Source organism: Alligator sinensis, unplaced genomic scaffold, assembly GCF_000455745.1.
Source record: "Alligator sinensis unplaced genomic scaffold, ASM45574v1 scaffold846_1, whole genome shotgun sequence".
In the NCBI taxonomy this organism is placed as follows: Eukaryota; Metazoa; Chordata; order Crocodylia; family Alligatoridae; genus Alligator; species Alligator sinensis.
Genome location: NW_005842230.1, coordinates 1,801,457 through 1,823,242, shown reverse-complemented (window position 1 = coordinate 1,823,242; position 21,786 = coordinate 1,801,457). Strand labels below are relative to the sequence as shown.

Here is a 21,786-nt window from a genome sequence, read left to right as displayed (position 1 = left end):
GTTCTTACAGTCACTGGCCCCACTCTGGGCCCCAGAATCCTACTGTTTGAACCCCACCTGGATCCCTCCATTCAGGCAGCCTATTCTACCTTCATTCTAGGCTGCATAGCTCCCTGAGCTGCTTCCCCCTTATGGGTGTGCTCCCCCTGGGACCTTTGGCTACACTGGCCCTGGCCCACCTCCAGGCCAGTCGGAACCCCAGGCCCTCAGCTCTGGGCATCCCTCACGGTGGCCTCTGGCCCTTCGACTCTTCTGGTCCTGGCCCCAGCATTGACTAGTCAGGGGGATGTCAAGACAGGTTTCTGATTCTATGGCCCCACTCTCTCGCTGGGGTCTACCTTCCAGACTCTACAAGGGGGTAACCCACCCGGTTGTGGGAGCTGGAGTTAAGGTGCCCCGACCCACCTTTCACTGGGGTGGTAACTGGCCTGGCATTTCCTGGGGTCTCCCGCACTGCTGAGAGCCCCACCAGGCCACCCACTCTCGGCAGGGTGCAGTTTTAGATCATGCCCAGGACCAGGAGCCTCCTGACCATCCCCTATAGCTCCTTCCTTACCTCCAAAGTGTTCCATAAAGCCTTACAGCCAGATAATGTTGCTGTACCTCCAGTCAATAGCAGAATGCCCTGCTTATATAAGGAACCCTGAATCTAAAATGGCTGCCTTAATCAGGCACCTGCTGGCTGCTTGGCTTCAGTCCTTAAAGTGGCAGGCACCAACAGTGCCCTGCCACAGGGTCCCACACACACACCATACCCATACCCTCCCACACACACAATCACACACCCCCACACACATCCAGCCCCCCCAATCACATCCCATACATACAGTATACAAGAGTAGGACTTTATTTTGAGCTATTTTGCAATCTGCTCTATATACAATACACAAATATATGTAAATAAGGACAAAAATACTTTTTGAAATAAAATATGTTAGAATAGATGTCTGATTTGTTTTGTTTTTGTTTTTTTCATAAGTCTATGATTTGTTTTTTTTGAGTTCCAAGATGACAAATCCCTCTTTCCAAAAGGAGTACTTCCAGGGGCAAGGGGAGGGACTTTTGTTGGCAAACGTCAAGGATTAGAAGCAGGACTTCTGATCCCAAGATGGCAACCAGGGGGTGGGGTACCTGTCAAAATTACCCTTGCAGCCCTTGACAGCTCACCAAAACTCCGTTAAGTGGCCCTCCAGCCAAAATAATTGCCTGTCCCTGGTCTATGGGGAAAATTGCCCAAGTTTTAGGCTTTACATTATTCATAGAAACTTTTGGGGGATTTTTGGCTTCTAAAAACTCTTAATTTAGCTCTTTGCATGTCCTACTGTTGACAGGACAGCACACACATGCTATCCCTAGAGACCAACATGGTATACTTCAGATTGTGACTGGAGGAGGGCAAGGAAGCTAGGACAGGCAGATCAAGGGAACTATAACTTCAGGATGATAGAGGAGGGGTCTGGTTAAAGTGGGAGTGAGAACTGGCAAGGACTGGAAGAGAGAAGGGGTAGAAGAGGAAACTTGCACTTGCATGGAAATGCTGGAATTGGTGTGGAGCTTGAAGAATAGAGAATGGGATTTCAATTAGAAGGGTTGGGGAAGAATCTGAACTTGGACAGTTGGGGGGTGGGAATGGTGCAGAAAGCTTCAAATTTTGAGGGACTAGGCAGAAGGTTCAGTGATTTTCTATGTCTGTGTCCCTGCAGAGCTGGGAATGGAACAATAGGTTTCTCCATTTCTCTGTTTATAACCAAGTATCTGTGAATTTCAGAGAACAAGTTGTCTCACTTCTCTCCTGCTAATCCACAGAAAAGATAGCAGCATAGCATTGCTTTGTTTGCATTGTTAGCTCAAGGGACAGATTGGTACAGCAGATCTACAGGTTCTGGTCCTTCCAAAGTACTATGCTGGTGTCCAATAAGATGATGGAATTCTTGTTCTTTGTTTCTCTGAAACTTGGAGTGAGGGATGAGAATCACAAAACTGCATTAAAAGAATTGAAGTTTCTGGTATGGGGCAAATTGTGCCACTTGGGGCAAATTGACCCTGCCCAGCTCCTCCTGAATCTGTAGCCAGGAGGAACTGGAGGCTGGAGCAAGCACCTGTGTTGGCCCCAGCAGTATAAAAAGCTGCCCTGGTGAGCAACTCGGGGCCACTTGCCCTCAGGAGCTTCTGAGTACCCAGGTGCGTATGACCCTCAAGTGCACCAGGCGTCAGGCACTGCACCTCCATCTCCAAAACAAACTCCTCAGATTCTGGTTGAATTTCACCCCCCACCCTTTTAGGTTTTGGTCACCCCATCTGCGGCCCCACCAAGTCCCGGGACCTCCTGGTCAGCCTCCTCATGGCCCTGGCCAACTGGGTCCTGTACTTGACCAGGAAGGAGGCTCTGGCCGGGAAAGTGCCTGGAGACTGCGGGCCGCTTTCCGCTCATTTGTCCATGCCTGTTTCCGGGCAGAGCACCAGTGGGTGGCATTCACTGGCTCCTTGGATGCCTCTGAGGCGGGTGGGTGCGGCCGGGAGGGAGCTCTGCTCGGTGTCCCCCTCAGGCGCACTTATTTTCACGTTTTGACCCTTTGACCCAGACAACACTCCTATCCTGTTTTTTTCATTAGTTGTCCCAAGAATTTAGTTGTACCACTCACTCATTAGCTCCTCAAGGGGTACTAGTTAGCCAGGTGGGCATTAGGGTCCATGGTATTAGTGTTACAAATAGACAGGAGCTTCTGAGGCCTGGCCAGTTGATATATGGGGACACTAGCCCCCTGTATCAGCTGAGCTGCTACAGCAGCAATAACCTAGAGTGGCCCCTGCACTCTCTACCCACTGCAGCAGTCTGGCAGTGAGGGCTGCTGCCTGGCTTTGACCTGCTGCCACCTGTAACAGCATCTGTTCCCTTGGACCTGCAGCCCCATGTCTGCATGCTTGCCAGACCTGGACAGGGACCACACAGCTGCCTGGGCTCTGGGATGGGTACTGCAGCAGAGCCACCTGCACCTCTGGGCCAGTTGCCAGTGGGCTGTGGCTGCACGTCTGGCCTTCATGTAGCACTGCTGCAATGTGTGCCTCTGCTCTGCCATCTGGACAGCTATTGTGGTGGCCCACTTTGAACTGTTGAACCATGTCCTTCTGGCCCCAAATGGCCAGGAGCTCAGCCACTTCATCTGCACTCTAGCTGGCTCCCTGATGCCAGCCCTGGTCAGGCTCCTCTGTCTGGGTCCTACCACTTGCCTCACTAACAGGAATCCTGGTGTTCCCTGTTTAAAAATTCAAAATTCTCTGATCAAAAATCCCAGTCAGGCAATGTTTTATTGATTATATTTAGAATTGTAAAGCAATTTGGAAGCCTACCAGTACCTCTATTATTGTAATAAAAAAAACCAAAAGCAAACCCAAAAGCATACAGATATTTAGAATTTATTTTATCATAGAAAAATCAGAGCTCCTCCTGCCTCCTTCTGCCCCCTTTGCTAACCAGGCTGTGGGGACAGCCCCTGCAGCCACAGCTCCTGCCAGTAGGTCCCATCCTGTCTGGCAGCTAAGCACACAGGGTGTAAGAGGTGTGGTGGGGGTTGGGGGATGTAGGGTGTGTAGGTGGGAGGGGTTGAGGGGGGCCACTACACCTCTGCAGTGCATAGCCCCCGGTGCTGGCAGCAGCAGCTTTGCGGGCCATCAGGGCACTCATGGCCTGCTGTAGGCACAGCCCCATGGGATTTGTGAGGGGGGCATGGGTAATGTAAGGATGTGGGGTTTGCAGATGAGTATGGGAGTTTTGGGGGGACTGCCACGTGCCTGCCCAACCTCATCCCACTAAGGTGCACAGACCCTGGTGCTGGCAGCAGCAGCCAGCTGGCCTGTCAAGGCACTTATGACCCTCTGGGTGCTCATGGCAGGCACAGCCCCATGGTAGTACAGCCCTGCCTGAGACCCAGGGGCTGCACATGACAAACAGAGCCAGGCCAGCCCACTGGCCCACATCTTTGGACAGGACCAGGATGCTCCTACCACCACTCAGGGGTCCCTGCACTGAACGCAGGAGCTGCATGCCATGAGTCGAGGCCAGGCTTCCATGTGCCTGGCCCAATGGTACATGGCTTCTGCATCCAGTACCAGGACCCCTGAGTTGTGGGAGGAGCCACCCTAGTCTTATCTGAAGGCGGATGCCAGCGGGCCAGGCCAGCTCCGTTCACCATGTGTAGCCCCTGGGTCTCAGGCAGTGCCGCGCCACCACGGGGCTGTACCTGCAGCAGGCCGTGAGCACCCCGATGGCCCAGCTAGCTGCTGCTGCCAGCTCTAGGGTCTGTGTCTGCAGAGGGGTGAGGGGGGCAGGCATGAGGAGGCCTCCCCTTAGCCCCACCACACCAACACCCCCCCCACACTCACCCACAAACCCCCCACTGTCCTCTTACCCCCATGTTGCTGTTTACTGGGGACGGAGCCTGGGTCTGAGCCCCTGCTGCCAGCTTTACCCCACTTCTGTTTCCCCCACCATGCTGAGGCTGCGTGCTGGAGCAGCAGGGGCATGCAGCAGGTATAGAGACACTCTAGCCAGGTGTTAGAGTGTCTCCTTGGAGGACCCAGCCTCTGGTTGCCTCCAGGTGTGCACTCTATGCCACTTTTTTCCCAGGTGTTTTCTTTTGATACCAGGATTTCCTGGTATCAAATTTAGAGTCCGTGCTGCAAATATGCAGCACAGGGAACATTTTTTCATTCGTGGTGTGCCTCCTGTGGCATCTCAAGCTGCTTTGAGATGCCACAACAGGCATGTGCTTGCTCATCTGGACACAGCCTCTTTGGACAAAAACTTTTGACAGTGTGATCAGAAAAGAGAAGTTGATTCTTGCAGTTGCTCTTTGGGGTAAAGAAAATCTGAAAAGGTTAAAAAAGGACAACAAAAATGAAGCATAGTGCAGTGGGTTGGGAGACCAGGAGGGGTGGTGGTCTGGTATTGAGTATGATACAAAATATGACAAAAGGGCAGGAGTTTGAAGGGAAGACCTGGAACACTCATTTGAAAAAGCCATTCAGCTGTAGGAAAACATCTGTGCTTACGTATTGCATCATCTGTAATAAGTTTTGAGGACTGGATTAATTTGAACGAGAAACAAGGTTACATTCTGGTTGACAAACAAATTTTTATTTCTCTCTCAAATACTCTAATCTTTTAAAAATAATCAAAAAACTTCAAACCAACATCCCTTTCTTCCATTACAGGTAGGCTTCACTGGTTGTTTTTTTTTCCCTTCAAGCACCCTCTAAAAGAAATTCCTGACTTTTGCAGTGTCTAATATTAAGAATGTCCTGTATCATTTGCTGTGTTACCCTTATTGCATACCATTTTTTCCATAGGAGTTCATGTCTCTTAACATAGAAACAAGCATGTTTAGAGTCAAACTGTTCAACAGCTACTCAGCCTGCTGGCAAAGTAAAGTATATGCTGCAATTAGTGTTGAAAACTTGTTCCCTGCTCCCTCCCCCACAAGGTCTGCAGGGTGTTTTTCAGCAGGTACCCAGGCTCAAGAGGTGCCTGCAGTGACAAAATAGCAAATCTTGGTGTATGTGGAATTTGGCCATAATCCATCACCAGTGCTTCTATCATATACATTGTAATAGCACCAAAATTTGCTAGGCTCTGTGCCCACTTGGGCAGATTGAGGTTAATGATGAGCTTAAAATCTAAAATACTAAACAAATGTAAGGCTAGAGAAATGTACATAAAATAAGAGCTCTTCGTTATCTACAGAAAGAACAAGTATTGAACATGAGGTTGATGATTAAACTGTGCAACTTGAAGCATTTGACACAATGAGCACCTGAAGAGCCTGGATCATGCCTCTTCATTTGAAATAATAACCAGCTCTAAGTCTTTAGTAAACGTATTCCATATAACGCTGCACTGATCATTCAGTTTGCCCATTTTTCACGTTCACTTAGGTCCTCTTTTAACTTAAGCTTTCACTCATTTTTCTTAGGAGACATAATATCTAACTATGCTGCTGTGCACGTATATCCTTCAGTTTGCAGTAATGACAGTTACATGTAGATTACTTGCAAAAATGATGGAATGTCTTTAAACTGGTGTAAGTGTAGAGTTAGCCGTACAATATACTTGTCCTACACCAGCCAGAGTCTTGCTAGTCTAGCATAGAGTTCTCTTCAGGCTAGTGGAGTAACTATGCAAATGATACCCGTGTATGTGGTTGTAAATTCTGTGACTGTAGGTCCTGTTAGCTTCATCCTGGGTAGCTGTGTTGAAGACAAACAAGCCATTACCAGCTCCCCTGCCATACTAGTGGTGAGGTGCAGTAATAGCAGTTATTTGTCTATCGACTCTGGTGTCCAAAACTGATTCAGGTTATGCTAATATTAACGTGTTGCTGCTTTCTGAAGTTAGAAAGGGTGCAGAGCCATCTTGAGCTTATCTGTGGGAACTGAAGTCTTGTTACTGTGCTCAAGAGAGCATGATGACCAAAGCCAGCATTTTCAAGGGAGATGATCCAGGACCCTATGCTTCCCATTTATGAACCAGCAGAAATGGCTCCACATATACATTAGGAAAAGTGAAGCTAAAAGTGAATACTACACACTGTAAATAGATGTAAAGGAGTTGGTCCAACTGATGCTATTGCCAGAATTTCTAAAGCAGTGGTTCTCAACCTTTTAGATGCAAGACACCCCTTGGATTACCCTTAAAAGGATCTCGTACCACCCTGGTTGAAAATCACTGTTCTAGAGAAATGTTGACATTCATGGAACTGCCTCACCTTTACCAGCTGAGGATCTAGCATCAGTATCAGTGGGACCTCCCACTGAAAGAAACTACCACTAGTTGTCTTAAAGGAGCAGTCTAGTGTTAAGTCCATACCATATTTGAAAGGGTTTGGAGGCTGTGTTTTAGGTGGGGGTTGTTTGTTTGTTTTTAATCTGCCCAGTAATGTGGATAAAACAAACCACAATAGAATTAAATTCTAAACTTCTATTTAAATCATATTTATAATTCCAGTATAGTTTGACCTTTGTGAATTGATTGGTCCAGCTAAACTAGTTCTCTCTCTCTCTCTTTAAGTCCATACCATATTTGAAAGGGTTTGGAGGCTGTGTTTTAGGTGGGGGTTGTTTGTTTGTTTTTAATCTGCCCAGTAATGTGGATAAAACAAACCACAATAGAATTAAATTCTAAACTTCTATTTAAATCATATTTATAATTCCAGTATAGTTTGACCTTTGTGAATTGATTGGTCCAGCTAAACTAGTTCTCTCTCTCTCTCTCCCCCCCCCCAATATTTTAACCTTTTCAAGTGGCTTTGGTAAGAAGTCAATGGCTCATTGTAGATGAGACCCATTGATAAGTCCTTTTGTCTTTCATAAGTCAGTTTAACTAGTAATATGTAGGCTTATAGGCTTTTATTCATAGTAACGTTCAGTGCATCGCCTTGTCTGGCTTTTCACACAACTGCTACTTGAATACTTTCATGGTATCTATGTTTTGGAGGTGTTGGTTGTAGCTGTGTTAGCCTAAGGACATAGGCAGACAAGGTTCTTTGGGCAAATGTGCTATCTTTTTTAGACCAACTAAATAGTTGGAAAAACTCTTCTTAGCAAGCTTTCAGACACAAACACCCTTCTTCAAGCATAGGGAGAGTCTGCTGTTGTTTTGTGTTCTCCTCAGTGGAATAGAAGCCAGTATTGGTCCAATGGTGGTATCTCTAGGTAATCTGGTCCAATATTGACTTCTATTCCATTCAGGAGAACAAAACAACAACAGACTCTCCCTATGCATGAAGAAGGGTATTTGTGCCCAAAAGCTTGCTAAGAACAGTTTTTCCAACTATTGGTCTAAAAAAGATAGCACATTTGCCCAAAGAACCTTGTCTGTTCATGGTATCTATACCCTTCCAAGAGGGCTTACAACACACAAACATGCTTTGGTATAAATTTTGCTTCTGAACATCATCTAGCAGTATGCTTTCAAACTGGATTGATGCCAGTATTCTGTGTGTAGCTAGTGTGGGTACACATTTGATCTGAGCCCACAAGAGGCCAAGAAGCGATAAGTGTGTAACCCAACATGCTTCAGACATTAATTATTTTTGTGGGGAAACAGTATTTTGCCTTACATTAACTTTAACAGAAAAGAAGATGCTCTAAATCAAGCATAAAAGAAAGAATTGCTTTAAAATGTCAATGAATTTAAAGATGGATGTGTTAACTCTGTTTCTCTGTTTTGTTTTAGAATAAAGGAATGCCATGGGTTGCCTCTTATAAATGGACAGAATTGTGACCCTTATGCAACTGTCTCTCTCGTGGGTCCTTCCAGGTAATGTCTTGAAATATTTTGTGAATGTATCTAAATCTTTTTAAATTAGAAAAGAGACTGAAGAAAATGGGTCAAACATTTATAGTAATTAAACAATGATAGAATGTGTGCAGGTTTTTCTTTTTCTTTTACTGTCAGAATAATCTCAATTTTAAAAGATGTTGTACATTATTGGAGACTCTCCTCATTCTTTCATCTGACCTCTGTGGGCTTCAGACTCAAGAGTGTTCTATCTAAGCAAAGAATGCCTTGCTACCCTTCCCCTTGGTTTCCTACTCCTTTCCTTTCAAAGTTCTTACATTTGACTCTTGCAGTCCTTATCATGGACTGGAAAATAGGGCTGGAAGGGACCTCAAAGTTATCTGTTCCCTGCTCAAATTAGGATCATCCTTGTTTAAACCATCCTAGAGAAATGTTTGTGTAGCCAGTTTTTAATCTTCCAAGACTGAAGGTTCAACAACATCTCTAGGTAATCTGGCCCCATGTTTAACCACTCTCATAGTTAGAAAGTTCTTCTAATATCCAACTTCTTGCAAATTGAGAGCACCTATACACAAGCAGTGAGGCTGCTTCGACGTGCTGTAATTACGGCGTGTCAGAGCAGGCTCAATTAATCAAGTCTGCTGGAGTATGGTAATTACCACACTCCAGCAGCCTCCAGCATCTCATGCATCAGCATCTCCACACTACAAAATGGCAGCGGGGGCACTTTATCTAAAGCTTGTCAAATGAGCTTTAAATAAAGTGCCCCCACCACCATTTTGAAGTGCAAGGATGCTGATACATAAGATGCTCTGGGCATTTTAATTAGAGTGGCTCTCAGAGCCACTCTAACACACACCCCCATTCCCAGGGCACTTGTATAAATGCCCTAAGAGTTATTTCTTGTCCTGTCCCCTGTAGCCACAGAAAATAGTTTATCACCATATTCTTTATGACTACTATTTTAGGTATTTGTAGACTTGTTAAATTCATCCCGTCCTCTCCAAGTCTTCTCTTTTCCAGACTTAAATAATTACACTTCTTCCAACTTGTTGTCTTAAGTCATTTCCCAGGCACCCAATCACTTGTTTAGTTTTCTGTGGACTTTTTCAGTTTATCCACATCTTTATTGAAGTTCAGTACGCAAAACTGGACACACAACTCCATGGTGAGGCCTCACCAGTCCTGAATAGTGAAATAAGCACTTTCCTTGACTTAGTTAACTCTCCAGTTGATAAGACTCTAATATGTTATTGACTTGTTTTTGCAAAAAATTCACACTGACTTGTATACATCTTGCATTCCCTTATTATCTCCAGGTTCTTGTCTGTAGCGCTGAAGTCTAGCCAGTCTATCTCCATTTCCTATTAGTGCATTGTGTTGGTTCTGTCCTAAGTACAGGACTTTGTATTTGTCCTTATTAAACTTCATTAGATTCATTTTTGGACAATTTTCCAGTTTATTAAGGTTTTTCTGAACACTAATTCTATTCTCCAAAGTGTCTGCAACTCCACCTAGTTGGGAATGTTTTACTTAAAAATAATACTAGGAAAACCAAGACAAATTTAGCTCTTTTGTCTTAAATGCTTTTTATTTTTTGTCAAGGGAATGAAAGGTTCCCCTATTTTTATCTAAAGTTTAGGGGGTGGATTTTAATATGTCTTAGAGGGCTAAGGCAGAAGGCAAAAGTAACCCTTCTCTGAGAGACACTCCCATATCTGACATTGGTAAAGTTAACATCTGGATTTCTGTTCACACCTTTACTGGATATTACATCTTAGGGGAAGTGTCAGGAGTACATTCTTTCTTCAACTGAGTTGTTTTATTGTTGGTATTTACATGATACACAAATACCCACAGTGTAAGATCACTTTGGAATTAGTCAGAGTGAAGCTTGGTATAAAAATATTAGCAGTGACTGAAAGAAGAAATTACTTACAGTAACTGGAGTTTTCAAGATGATGTCCATTTAATTACCAACTGCTCTGTTTTGCTGTACTAAACTGTGATTGAATTCTAAGGTAACTGAGTAACAGCAGGTTAGGGTTACCATCCTTTGTAACTGTGGCATTGAAACTTTTATACTAAAACATTCCTGGTGACAGATCTGCAGTCTTGGTTATCAGGACACATGCACCAATAGACTGTGCAAGCAAGAGAGCACTATTCATAGGAATAACACATCTTGAATTCTGGTTGCATTCAGAGATGGAACGTTTTTCCTCTTCAGCTTTTGACTGTTATACTTGTTCTATGCAAACTTATATCAGTGTAGAAACACTGATTTAGGTTTAAATATAATCTATAATAGTTTAGATATTATCTCTTTAATAGCTTCTGCTTTTCCCCTATCAACAATTTTTACTTAGCCAATAAAGATAATTTAGTCTAAGGATCTCTGTGATTTGCTGTATATACCACATATATTTTTACACCTTTTCTATGGGCTCAGATAGCTGTTAAAGTTACTTGAAAGCAAAACAAGGTATCTTCTGGATTAACAGAAAAGGGAGATGAGCAAGAATCAACAGCAAGAGAGACAAATGAGAAACTTTGGAAAGTTTTATTTAAAATCTCTCTACCATGGGGTAGTTTTAGCAAAGCATTTGTATTTTTTGAGAAGTTCTCAGTATTTTGGTGAAACTTATCTAACTGTAGCAAAAGTGTATCTGCTTAGAAACCAGCCCTTGTGTACGTTTCATAAAACAATGTATACAGATTTAAAATCTGCATTAGAAAATCTTTCTTTTGTATTATTTTCCTTCCATGTCTGTCAAGCATATTTGTGACCTAAACATAAACTGCAAGCTAAATAAGTGCATGTATAAAGTATATTGAAGAAAACTGTTTAACTTATGCTATGAAGGTGAATTAACTTTCTTTTAAATATTTTCTTTTTTACTTCAGATAACCTCATTAAATAGTTTAGAGGGTTTTTTACATATATAAACTGTGCACTATACTTATAGCTAAATGCAAGGCCCCTTTTTGATAATAGAATGTCTTTTATAATTGTGTGTTTTAAGTTCTATATGGTAAAATTGTACCACATTGGAACAGGAATGACCAAAAGAAGACAAAAGTAAAGAAGAAAACGAGTAATCCACAGTTTAATGAAACATTTTATTTTGAGGTAACTAATTTTTCTGTCAAAATACAACTCTTTATTCATGTGTTGTGCTTTTGTCTTGTGTTATGCAACTTTTGAACTTACCTTTTTTGAAAGAGATGCATAGCAATACTCAGCGCAGGCAGCTCTGAAGCAAATACAGATATTCCTTACTACATTTAAAACAAAAACCCCTCTTTATTTGTAACACTGGACCTGCAAACCTGCAGTCCTCTTCAGTTAAGAGGCCCTTTTTTCATAATCACAAACATAAGGGGAGCGCTATCCTGGATCACTGTTTACAGCCTCTGTTGCCATTGGTAGAAGTTTTAGTACAGATTGAACCATGGCCTTTAATTTTGAGCATCTTTCAGAATGTTTGGCAACTGAGTTGCTGCTTGGTTGGGTCTGTTTTTTTTTATTATTGTGCATAATTATTAGAGTAACATATTGGTGAGAGGTGCCTTAAATCATTCCCCAGGTAAAATAAAAGTCATGCTTTTGCTTTTGCTTGCTAAAACCTGATATAAGTGCAAATAAGTATTTTTTTTACTTACCTTACCTTTTCACATAACAAAATTGGCAGTTCTGCTAAAGAGTTCTAGGTTTAGAATATCAGAGTTTTCAAGTTCAGGGTTAAGATGCATTGCTAGAGGCATATTATTTCTTAGAATATTTGATTGCATTACAAGGAGTAGAGGGTTTCTAGTTAAAACCAAGTAAACCTGATGGTGATAAGGAACAGCAAAAAAAATCTATGTTTACACATTTAAATGAAAGTATCCCATATCTTGAGCTGACAACAGAAAACTAACCAGAATAAATATCTGGAGCTCTTTCTTTTCAAAGGCATAAGAGGCTTAATTATTTTGCTTCTGCAATACAGGCTATAGTACAGAAATGGCATTAGCAATCTTACTTACATGAAATTAATGCCAATCAGAAAACACTCCTTGCATTAACCAAGATCTGGATGCCCAGGTGTATATGTTTTTATAAAAGTGTTTAAGAACATTTTCTGCCTTGTATTAGAATGTGATCCTTAAAATAAAAATAGCCTTTGTAGAGTTGCGGAGTCACATAATGGTTACTTATTAATGGAGTTACAGTAGCTTACCAGTACTGTATGTCTGAGTTAAAAAGTGTGGACTTCCCATTTGCACACTGCAGTGCATTGAAGTAAAATCAAAGTTGGGCTGAGTTACAGTGCTATTTTCCTGTGAAAATATGTTATTGTGGAATGCATTTTGACAGCCCAGTTACACACATGTGGAAGTCCCAGCAGGCAGTACAGTTGGCAAATGGTATATGTGGGAGCAGCAACCTGTGATTTGTTGCTTCTGCTTCATCACATTTCTAGGAGGATTAAAAAATGGGAATTTTTCCCCTCTGATCACTGCAAAACCTCCCATATGAAGTCAGTCTACCTAGACTTTGGTGCTTTGGGCCAAAATTTGACTATTCAGGAGAGCTGCATTCTGTTGTTTTCCCTCTCCATTTTACCTTTCATATTATATTGTGGTAGATCATAGCCAGTAAAATATGTATAATTTATTTTTAGTTATCCCACCATTCAAAAGTATTGGACAATTTTTAAAATCAATAATACAATAGGAGGATGCTTTCTAATGCTTCCGTATGTACCATAACTTTCTGTGTTCATATAGTTTTGATCCTGCAAGCTTTATATACTGTAATATTTTGGGATGCTTGCAAAATTAGATCCATGGGGGTTTTTTAGGTCTCATTTTTTAACTTTTTAGAGACCCCAGTTAAATTTTTCTGTAAAGTAAGTTTTTGTAAGGAAGATGATTACAAAGCTATGTTACAATTAGAATGCTACATGGTTTATTGGAGTTCAGCTAAGAATGCAGCAAGTGAAGTACATAATCAGGAGGAGAGGGAGGAGGTTCTAAAATTAAGCTTAAAATGGTAGACTGATGGCAATGGGAACAGTGGACTTATTGCTTCTTCTCAATATGTTGAGATGCTAATTACTGCTCTCTTAGGGCTAATGCAGATCACCTTGGGAAACTCTCATCAGTTCCCTGTCACAGCTGCTTCCTGTCTCAACAGACTGTTCCTTCAGATCTTCTGCAGCTTTCTTGGGGACCCTAACTCTCCTCTCCAGCTCTGTTCTGCTTCTCCTTTGTTTCTTTTTTTTTCCTCACCTGCTGCTTGGATTTTCATAGAAGCCAAGTGTCTTCCTTTTTGTGAGCAGTCAGGCAAACTGGACCTGTTCCCTCTTAAAGGGGCCACTCACTCTTATAATAGACATGGAAGGCATGTAATGTTTATTAAAAGGAGAAGAAAAAATACTCAGTGGGAAATTTTACTTACAGGTAACCAGGTCCAGTAGTTATACCAAAAAGTCACAGTTTCAGGTGGAAGAAGAGGATATTGAGAAGCTGGAAGTCAGGTGGGTTCCCTGTTAATATATTGAATTGACATTTGTACAACCTGCATAAAAATGTTTATAACCAAACAAAGAAATGTTATGCCATAGTGTGAAAGCAGAAAATTATTGTTCGGGTTTCTAAGTAAGATTCTTCCAAGTTAAAAAACAAAACAAAACAAAAAACAATTCAGTGTATGTCCCTGAATTTTTGCTTAGACTTAACATTCCACAAGGTAAGCTGTCTTAATGGCGTCCTTAAACTGTGTTCCTGCAAGTGAATAGTATTCCTTTCATACAGAAAACAAAAAAAAATCTCTCTTCCCCCCCAAAAATGCAACTGCTACCATAAATATACCTGGTGATAAATTCAAAATGTCTTGTATCCGTCTAAAAAAATACAAATACACCCCTTTCTCTCAATGCACACATCAAGAAATCTGGCAGAATATTGAGATGAGTACAAAGAACTCATGTAGCCCACATGGTAGCAATATACTGTCTCCTGGAATCATGCTTTTTTGAGAGAATAGGCAGGGACTAGTCTCTCCTGTGTGCCTACTAGTATCTGGTATTATATACTGGGGAATATATATCAAAGCTTCTTCCAGCAGATATAAGGAGCACCTGTACACCTTGTTTCCCCTTCTCTTGCTGCACACTTTGCATTAGTCAACCTGTATTTGTGTTGTATAATTAGAGAATCTTGGAGACATCCAGTCAGCCCATTACTTTTGCACATGACTGCATGCCCAATAAAAAAATGAAAATAGTAATTTGGTGGCTGGTGTGCATTTTATATCAGATAACAAAGGCACTATTTGGGGTTTAATTTGAGCAGTCACTTAAGTATTCACTGTTTGTGCACTTCTGATTCTGTTTTCAAAATCTATAAGCATCTCTTAATTAGCCAGTTAAGAGATTGTCAATTCCATTATAGATGCAAGTGTATTTAGAAAAGCAGTTATGGCCTAGCAAATATAGCATTAATTTTTTTGTTCTTCTTAACATATCTGCTGTGTAACAGAAATGTCAGAGGTAAGAAGGAAATAATTCAACAAAGATGCATGTTGTGGGGTTGTGACACCTTTTTAGGTTTTAAACATGAGCCATCATTGAGAAAATAAATGCATGTATTAATGTGCTATTGCAGTGTGCCCAATTTTAACAGGAAAGTAGAGTTATCAAAATATTTGGGTAAACATTCACTATAAGCACTTGAGAGAGAAATACAGAAACATAATTCACTTTATTGGGGGGGGGGTATTTAAAATATACATATATCAACAAATATCGCCTCTTTTATTGAGTTGTTATTCTAACTTTCACCATCTAAATTTTTCCCAGGCTGCTTTAAGGATTTAATAGGACATATGTTTGAATTCCTATTGATTTTTAATTGGATTGCTGTGAGAATTCTAACCTTTTTTAGTATTTATGCATGCTGAATTAGTGCTGCAAATCATTAACTGCCTTGAAATATATGAGGTTTTTTATATTTACTGTTTCCAGAAAATTAAGAACAGTGTGCATTATATTTTCAGGGTTGATTTATGGAACAATGGAAACCTAATACAAGATGTCTTTCTGGGAGAAATTAAAGTTCCTGTTAAAGTGTTAAGAAATGATTCCTTCCAAGCATGGTAAGAAAGGATGGAACAAGGAATATTCAATGCTAAACTGATGTCCCATAAATAGAAGGCATATTTGTAGCAGATAATAGATACTTAAATACATGCTCTTTTTTTGTCTGTAAATGTTTTATGGGAAAAAAGACAAAGTCATTTGGGGAAAAGGGGAGGGCTAGAAGGGAGGGGAAAATTCCATGTGTTTGTATGAGAGAGAGAATAATATAAAAATATTAAAATATTATACCATATTACCCAAATCCAAGAATACTCTTAATTTTAAGTTGTCATACACCACCAAAAATTAAATTCTGTACATGGAAAATTATAAATTAACTATACTTTTCCATGTATAGAATCTAACCATTGAGGGGACAGCTTTAAATTTGTCCCCCAGTGCTGCAGTGGGAAAAGCAGTGCAGCATGGCGTAAAGAGCAGACAACAACAGGTCACACATCCTTCCCCCACCCCCCGGCCCTGCCTGGCTGTTTATGTACTGTAGATGCATCAAATGCTATGTTTTGTTGTTTTGTTGTTGTTGCATTTGTCTAAATGGAAATTATCATCTTTTTTTCCCATGTCCTACTTCTAGGTTTGGAGGGGGTTGTTTTGTTTTGTGTGGTAATTTTGTTTAAGTTATTGGCAGCGTTATTGGATTCTGGCTGAGTTAATATGTCCTGGGCTACTTGACTGTCATCTTACCATACTTCAGTATTAATCAAGTTACTGAAACAGTAACTTTAAACACAATATTTTGCCCTGTTGCCTTCAGGTACTTATTACAACCAAGAGAAAATGGAAACAAGTCTTCTAAAACAGATGAGCTGGGTTCACTTCGGCTAAATATTTGCTATACTGAAGACTGCGTACTTCCATCTGAGGATTATACTTCTTTAAGAAATTTGCTGCTAAAATCGCCAGATGTTCAGGTAAGTTTGAGCATTTTTTTTTAAAACAACCCACTTTGGGCTTTGACCTATTATGCATCTCAAAGATGCACAGAACTCTTACTCTGCTTCCAGTAGGCTACCTTGAATCATGATGGATGAAGAGGCTACGGTCATGACTTCAGCTCCTGTTAAATGGGAGAGTCTTAATGCTTCCCTGCCTTTACTTACCCATTCCCCAATTACTGATCACTATTGCTGATCCTACAGAAAGGAAGAAATAAAGTAGTCTCTGCCAGGTGTGGAGCTATCGCCAGTTTATTTTCTACCTGGAGCAAGAGAGGAAACTGAGGACCAGCCAATGATGGCATATGTTAGAATCAGGCCCCATGTGTTAGAATTGGGCCCCACACCACAGTGCACACCCAGTCCAGTACACAAGGCCACAGTATCCAGCCTGCCAGGCTCCCCATAGTCCTGGAAATTTGGCACCATGGGAGCAGTAACATTGCTCCCCTGCCACTAAATTTTTAGGCCCTTGGGAACCCTACAGGCCTGATGACCCAGATGTCAGGGGCTGAGCCACAGGCTAGTCATTGAGAATCCCTAGTCTAGTTTATAGGTTACTGGGTTGGGACTTTGTGTGTTTAGCTAACACATTTCCTTGTGATATTGGATTTGGAATTAATTAATCTTGATTATGCCTCAGTTTCCCTTCTATAAAGTAAAGACAGCACTTCCTACTGAAAGGAGTATTGTGATGATGAGATCCATTTCTGATTGGCATGTGGTCTGTTATAGAGTGAAAAAATGCTCCTAAGATATAGCGTCTCTTAGAACTTAGAGGAAGAACCAGCAGCATACCTACAGGCTGGGGAAGTCCCTTTTTATCAGCACAGAGGCAGAAAAGGATCTTGGAGTCATTATTGACTCCAAGATGAATATGGCCCGACAATGTGGGGATGCGGTCAGGAAGGCTAACCGCAGCTTGTCATGCATCCATAGATGCATCACGAGCAGGTCCAAGGAGATGATCCTCCCCCTCTATGCGACATTGGTCAGGCTGCAGTTGGAGTACTGCATCCAGTTCTGGGCACCGCACTTCAGGAGGAATGTGGACAGCATTGAGAGGGTGCAGAGGAGGGCCACTCGCATGATCAGGGGGCAGCAAGGCAGGCCCTACGAGGAGGGGCTACGGGACCTGAACCTGTTCAGCCTTCACAAGAGAAGGCTGAGAGGGGACCTGGTGGCCGTCTATAAACTGACCAAGGGGGACCAGCAGGCAATGGGAGAGTCCCTGTTCCCCCGAGCACTACCAGGAGTAGCAAGGAATAACGGCCATAAGTTGATGGAGAGTAGATTCAGGCTAGATATCACTCTTTCCTGCCCATGGCAGGGGGTTGGACTTGATGATCTGCTCAGGTCCCGTCTGACCCTACCAACTATGAAACTATATGACCTTTTGAAAATATTATTGAATGGACATTGAATTTAAATTTAAATTAATTGATATTTAATGACTTATCTCAGTAAGTGTCAATTCTCAATAACGTATTTCTGTGAAGAAATTACCAATCTCATTCTCTCAACCAATACATATAGCTAAGCTTCTCACAAACAATAGTTGTGTCTTCAGTCTTGTTAAGTTTGATTGACATACTCTTTTCCAATGGTATGCTTAATTATTTTTGTCTTGGTTTTCCCTTTCTTTGTTACAGCCAATTTCTGCATCTGCTGCCTGCATCTTAGGTGAAGTGTGTCGAGATAAATATGATGTTGTTTTGCCTCTTGTAAGGTTGTTGCTGCACCACCAGAAGCTAGTTTCATTTGTCACTGGAGTGGCAGAACTAGACTTGAAGGACACCCAGTATGTTTTGCTTTTCCATAATTTACTTAGACTTACCTCGTTTCTAGTTTTGGTCCATTATGAGACAAAATGTTGATTAATGTGTGCTAGCTTTCGCTGCCTCAGTTGATAGTTGGCATTCATTGGTCATTTAATTCTATATTGCTGCATTTGTAATATTACTCTAGCTGAAGTTCGGAGTTCCATTCAGAGAGCTACATTTGACAGGCTGGTTTTGATAGGCTGGCTGTAGCTCTTTCTATGTGGAATGTAGTTAGCTTGTTAGAACTGTTTTACATCACACAACATTTTTCTGTTTTAAGAACTGATTTGACCACTCTCTCTAAATTTTGCCAATCACTAGTCTGAAATTTGACTTCCAAAAAACTTCTTAGGATACAATCCTTCTTCTCTGAGTGCTTATGACTGACCTAAAAGGCAGGTTGCCATTTTCTGCCTATGTAGGGATATTCCACATGGGTGGTTTCTGCACTTTCCTGTGCATCTTAAACTGCACTGTGGTACAGTGCTCTTCCATACAGTGCTAGTGTCTACCCTGGAAGGATCACCTGCATGGTCTGTAGGTCTGCACTTCTCACAGCACAGAGAAAGTGATTTTTCAAGATGTTTTGTTGTCCTCTAGAACTGAAGAATACAGAATAGGTTATATCACCACAAAGCAGGCCCTAGCAAAGCCTACTTATTCTAGCTTTGCATAGAATGAGAAAATCTAGCTTATACTTCAGCACATTAAAATATTTTTAACTGCAGTTTGTTATGTAAAATGTTACTTACTTACTTACTTACTGTGATTTCCATTGGGATTTATCAGTTCAATTTGAAATGAATTAAAGCCACAGACAGGCATTACATTTGTGCCAGAAAAACATATTTTTCCTGTCACAAAAAGCTAGTGTACAGGTGATTAAATGAGGTTTCTTGTGGAAGAAAATGAGCTCTTCCACACAATAATTCTCTTCTAAACACCAACTTCTCTGGAGACAGAAGTTTTCTAGTGCCACCTATAATGCCTACACTTCTCTCGTGATCCCTAGGACACTTGTATCCCACAGTCCTTTACTCTCCCTTCCCTTTCCTTAGAGGAGGAAGGGAGGGAGAACTCTGGCTACTTGATGGCCCAGCCAGTGGGGAGCTGTCAGGGAGCCCTGCTGGGACCCTGCCTCCAAGCCCTGAAACAGTACCAAGACTAGTCAAGCCCTGGTATTGACTCCTTCCTTTTGAACAGCACTGGGACACCCTGTAGGGACCAGGGCTCCTCACCACTTCCACCCCCTAGGCATTCCTCCCATCCTGTGAACAGTATCGGGGTTCCCTGGTGCTGTTCAGTGGGCAGCAGGGTTTCCTGCCACCCTTTGAAGAGTCCTAGAACTCCCTAGGACTGTTAAAGAGACATTGGGGATGGCAGGGGTGAGGGAGAACAGCCCCAGCCCTTGCAAGGCAGAAGCAACAGCCAGAACTGCTCCCTGACTCTCAGGAACCCTGGGAACAACTGCTCTTCCTGTGGGGAATATGGCAGCTCTTCCTGTTGCCAAAGCCCAAATGGAAACAGCTGGTTCAACCACAGGGATGGGGTAGTGGAGAGCATTCCCCTCACCCCTCTGCCAACAGAGACAACCTTATTGCCATGTGCGGAGCAAGGGAGCAGCTCCCTCCACCCCTCCCCCCCGTGCCACATTTTTGAGTGCTGCAGATTTCCTAGAAATCAATTCCTGTCCACAGTCAAAGCTGGAGTTATCAGAGATTGGATAGATAAAATACTTGCACTGCTGTAAAAGAGAGGGAAGGCCTTACTGTGGTGTTGCCATTTTTGTCTGTCTGTCTCTATCTAAACCACAGTAATTTGCACAGTTTAATTCTGGGACAAATAGCCATGCTCTGGCTCTGTTACTTTTTGTTAGAAATGGACGGACGACTAAATAGTTGCACTAGATCGGCTGAAGTGTTCCTAAGCAGGAAGTCGCCCCTCCTTATTACACTGATGCAATTATATACCTATCCTTTTCCAAAACTAGAAGAAATTCCTTATAACTGCATGTATAGCTATCTAATAATCAGCAGCTATAGCCAGTAAATAATTTAGATTAAATATTTACTGGCTGGAACTAGTAAGCTCACGTTTTTAAAGAAAAAAAAAAAGGGTTGTTCCCACTGTTCTATAGGATCCAACCTTGTAGCTACAGCTGAAATTTGTTTCAGACTGCTATAATGACATTTGTTTGCTTGTTCATTTTTTATTTTCTTACTGCATGTCTTTCCTGTTCATGGTTATCCTGCAAAATGAGAAATTTAGTTCTAGTATGTAACTCTTTTTTTTTTTAAGGTTATCTAAAGATGGATTTATGTAACAACATTTTAAATACTCATCAGACTTATTTCTTATGTTGCTTAGGCTTTATTGCTTGATATAGTTTGAAAATGTCACTTTTCTTGTTACAGAGAAGCAAACACAATTTTTAGAGGAAACACTTTAGCTACTCGATGTGTAGATGAGATGATGAAAATAGTGGGAAAGCACTACCTGAAAGTTACATTAAAACCTATTTTGGATGAGGTATGGTAGTTTGTTGGATAAGACATTGGGTTATTTTTCTTATTTATATGTACTTTTATTTCTTTAATGTGTGCGATTAACATGTTAATTGGTTCTTGCATTAATTTTTTTGGAGCCTGCGCTCCGCTCCACTGCCATTTCTGCCGCCGAATGGGGCACATGCCCCCCATGCCACCTCCAGGGCTGCGCACAGTGATGGGGAGCCGCACCTGCCTGCCTCCTCCCCTCCCTGCCCCCCCTCCCGTGCCCCTGGACAAGCTGCCTGCAGCTCCATCCCATGATCCGCCCCGAGGCCCCATACACCCTTGCCCCACTCCCTCCCTCACCTTGGGGGCCTCAATCTGCCCCCCTGCCCCTTCTCCTCCACACACTTACCTGCTGGATCCTGCTCTACACACCACTGGGCTGCATTCCTGTAAGGTTACCAAATTTCCAGTTTCAGAAAAAGAGGACCCCTTTGAGGAGGGGTAATACGATAGTGGGGGGCAGTGATATGCCTGTGCTCTGCCCCTCACTCCCAAACCACAGCCCCCCCCCAGCCCTGCTGCTTCTTCTCACTTCTGATGCACAGTACCCCACATCCTGCCAGATCGTGCAGGGCCTGCCTCCTCCCTCCCCCCCAGTTCCAAACCTCACACACATACCCACAGCCCACCACACCTTCACAAATTTCCTCCACAGACACCCCCAACCATACAAAGTACCTGCATAAATTTGCATAATTTTTTAGTTTTTCTGTGCATAATTTTGAGTTTTTAGCTGTGCAATTTAAAATCACGATTAATTGCAACTAATATTTTTAATCGCGCAACTATTTGCGATCAATTTTTTTAATCGTTTGACAGCCCTAACTCTTATATAAAGAAAATACTAAGTACAGTACTGTAGTAGGGAATTACAATAGTATGTATGCTGAGTTGTTTTTATTGATTTGTTAGCAAATACAGTATATTTTACATACTGTAAAATACATATTTACATACTTTTTAAAACTTAATTGCTTATCAGAGGCAGTTGTTCTCTCTTTCACACCATAGGAGTCACTGCAGATA

At 42.0% G+C, this 21,786-nt stretch overlaps 1 protein-coding gene across 4 annotated transcripts in view; it reads left to right on the top strand.

Moving 5' to 3' along the window:
* The window catches only part of RASA2 (RAS p21 protein activator 2), an 88,980-nt gene that overhangs the window by 45,871 nt on the left and 21,323 nt on the right, over nucleotides 1–21,786 (top strand). For 2 of the 4 annotated variants that reach the window (XM_025208445.1, XM_025208446.1), the window contains 7 exons: nucleotides 8,231–8,314; nucleotides 11,357–11,429; nucleotides 13,748–13,824; nucleotides 15,345–15,443; nucleotides 16,202–16,358; nucleotides 18,035–18,183; nucleotides 20,620–20,734. In XM_025208445.1, the coding sequence (XP_025064230.1) occupies nucleotides 8,231–8,314; nucleotides 11,357–11,429; nucleotides 13,748–13,824; nucleotides 15,345–15,443; nucleotides 16,202–16,358; nucleotides 18,035–18,183; nucleotides 20,620–20,734 (754 nt within the window). Of the gene's footprint in view, nucleotides 1–8,230; nucleotides 8,315–11,322; nucleotides 11,430–13,747; nucleotides 13,825–15,344; nucleotides 15,444–16,201; nucleotides 16,359–18,034; nucleotides 18,184–20,619; nucleotides 20,735–21,786 lie in introns of all 4 variants that reach the window. The other 2 variants (XM_025208448.1, XM_025208449.1) reach the window with 1 other exon arrangement.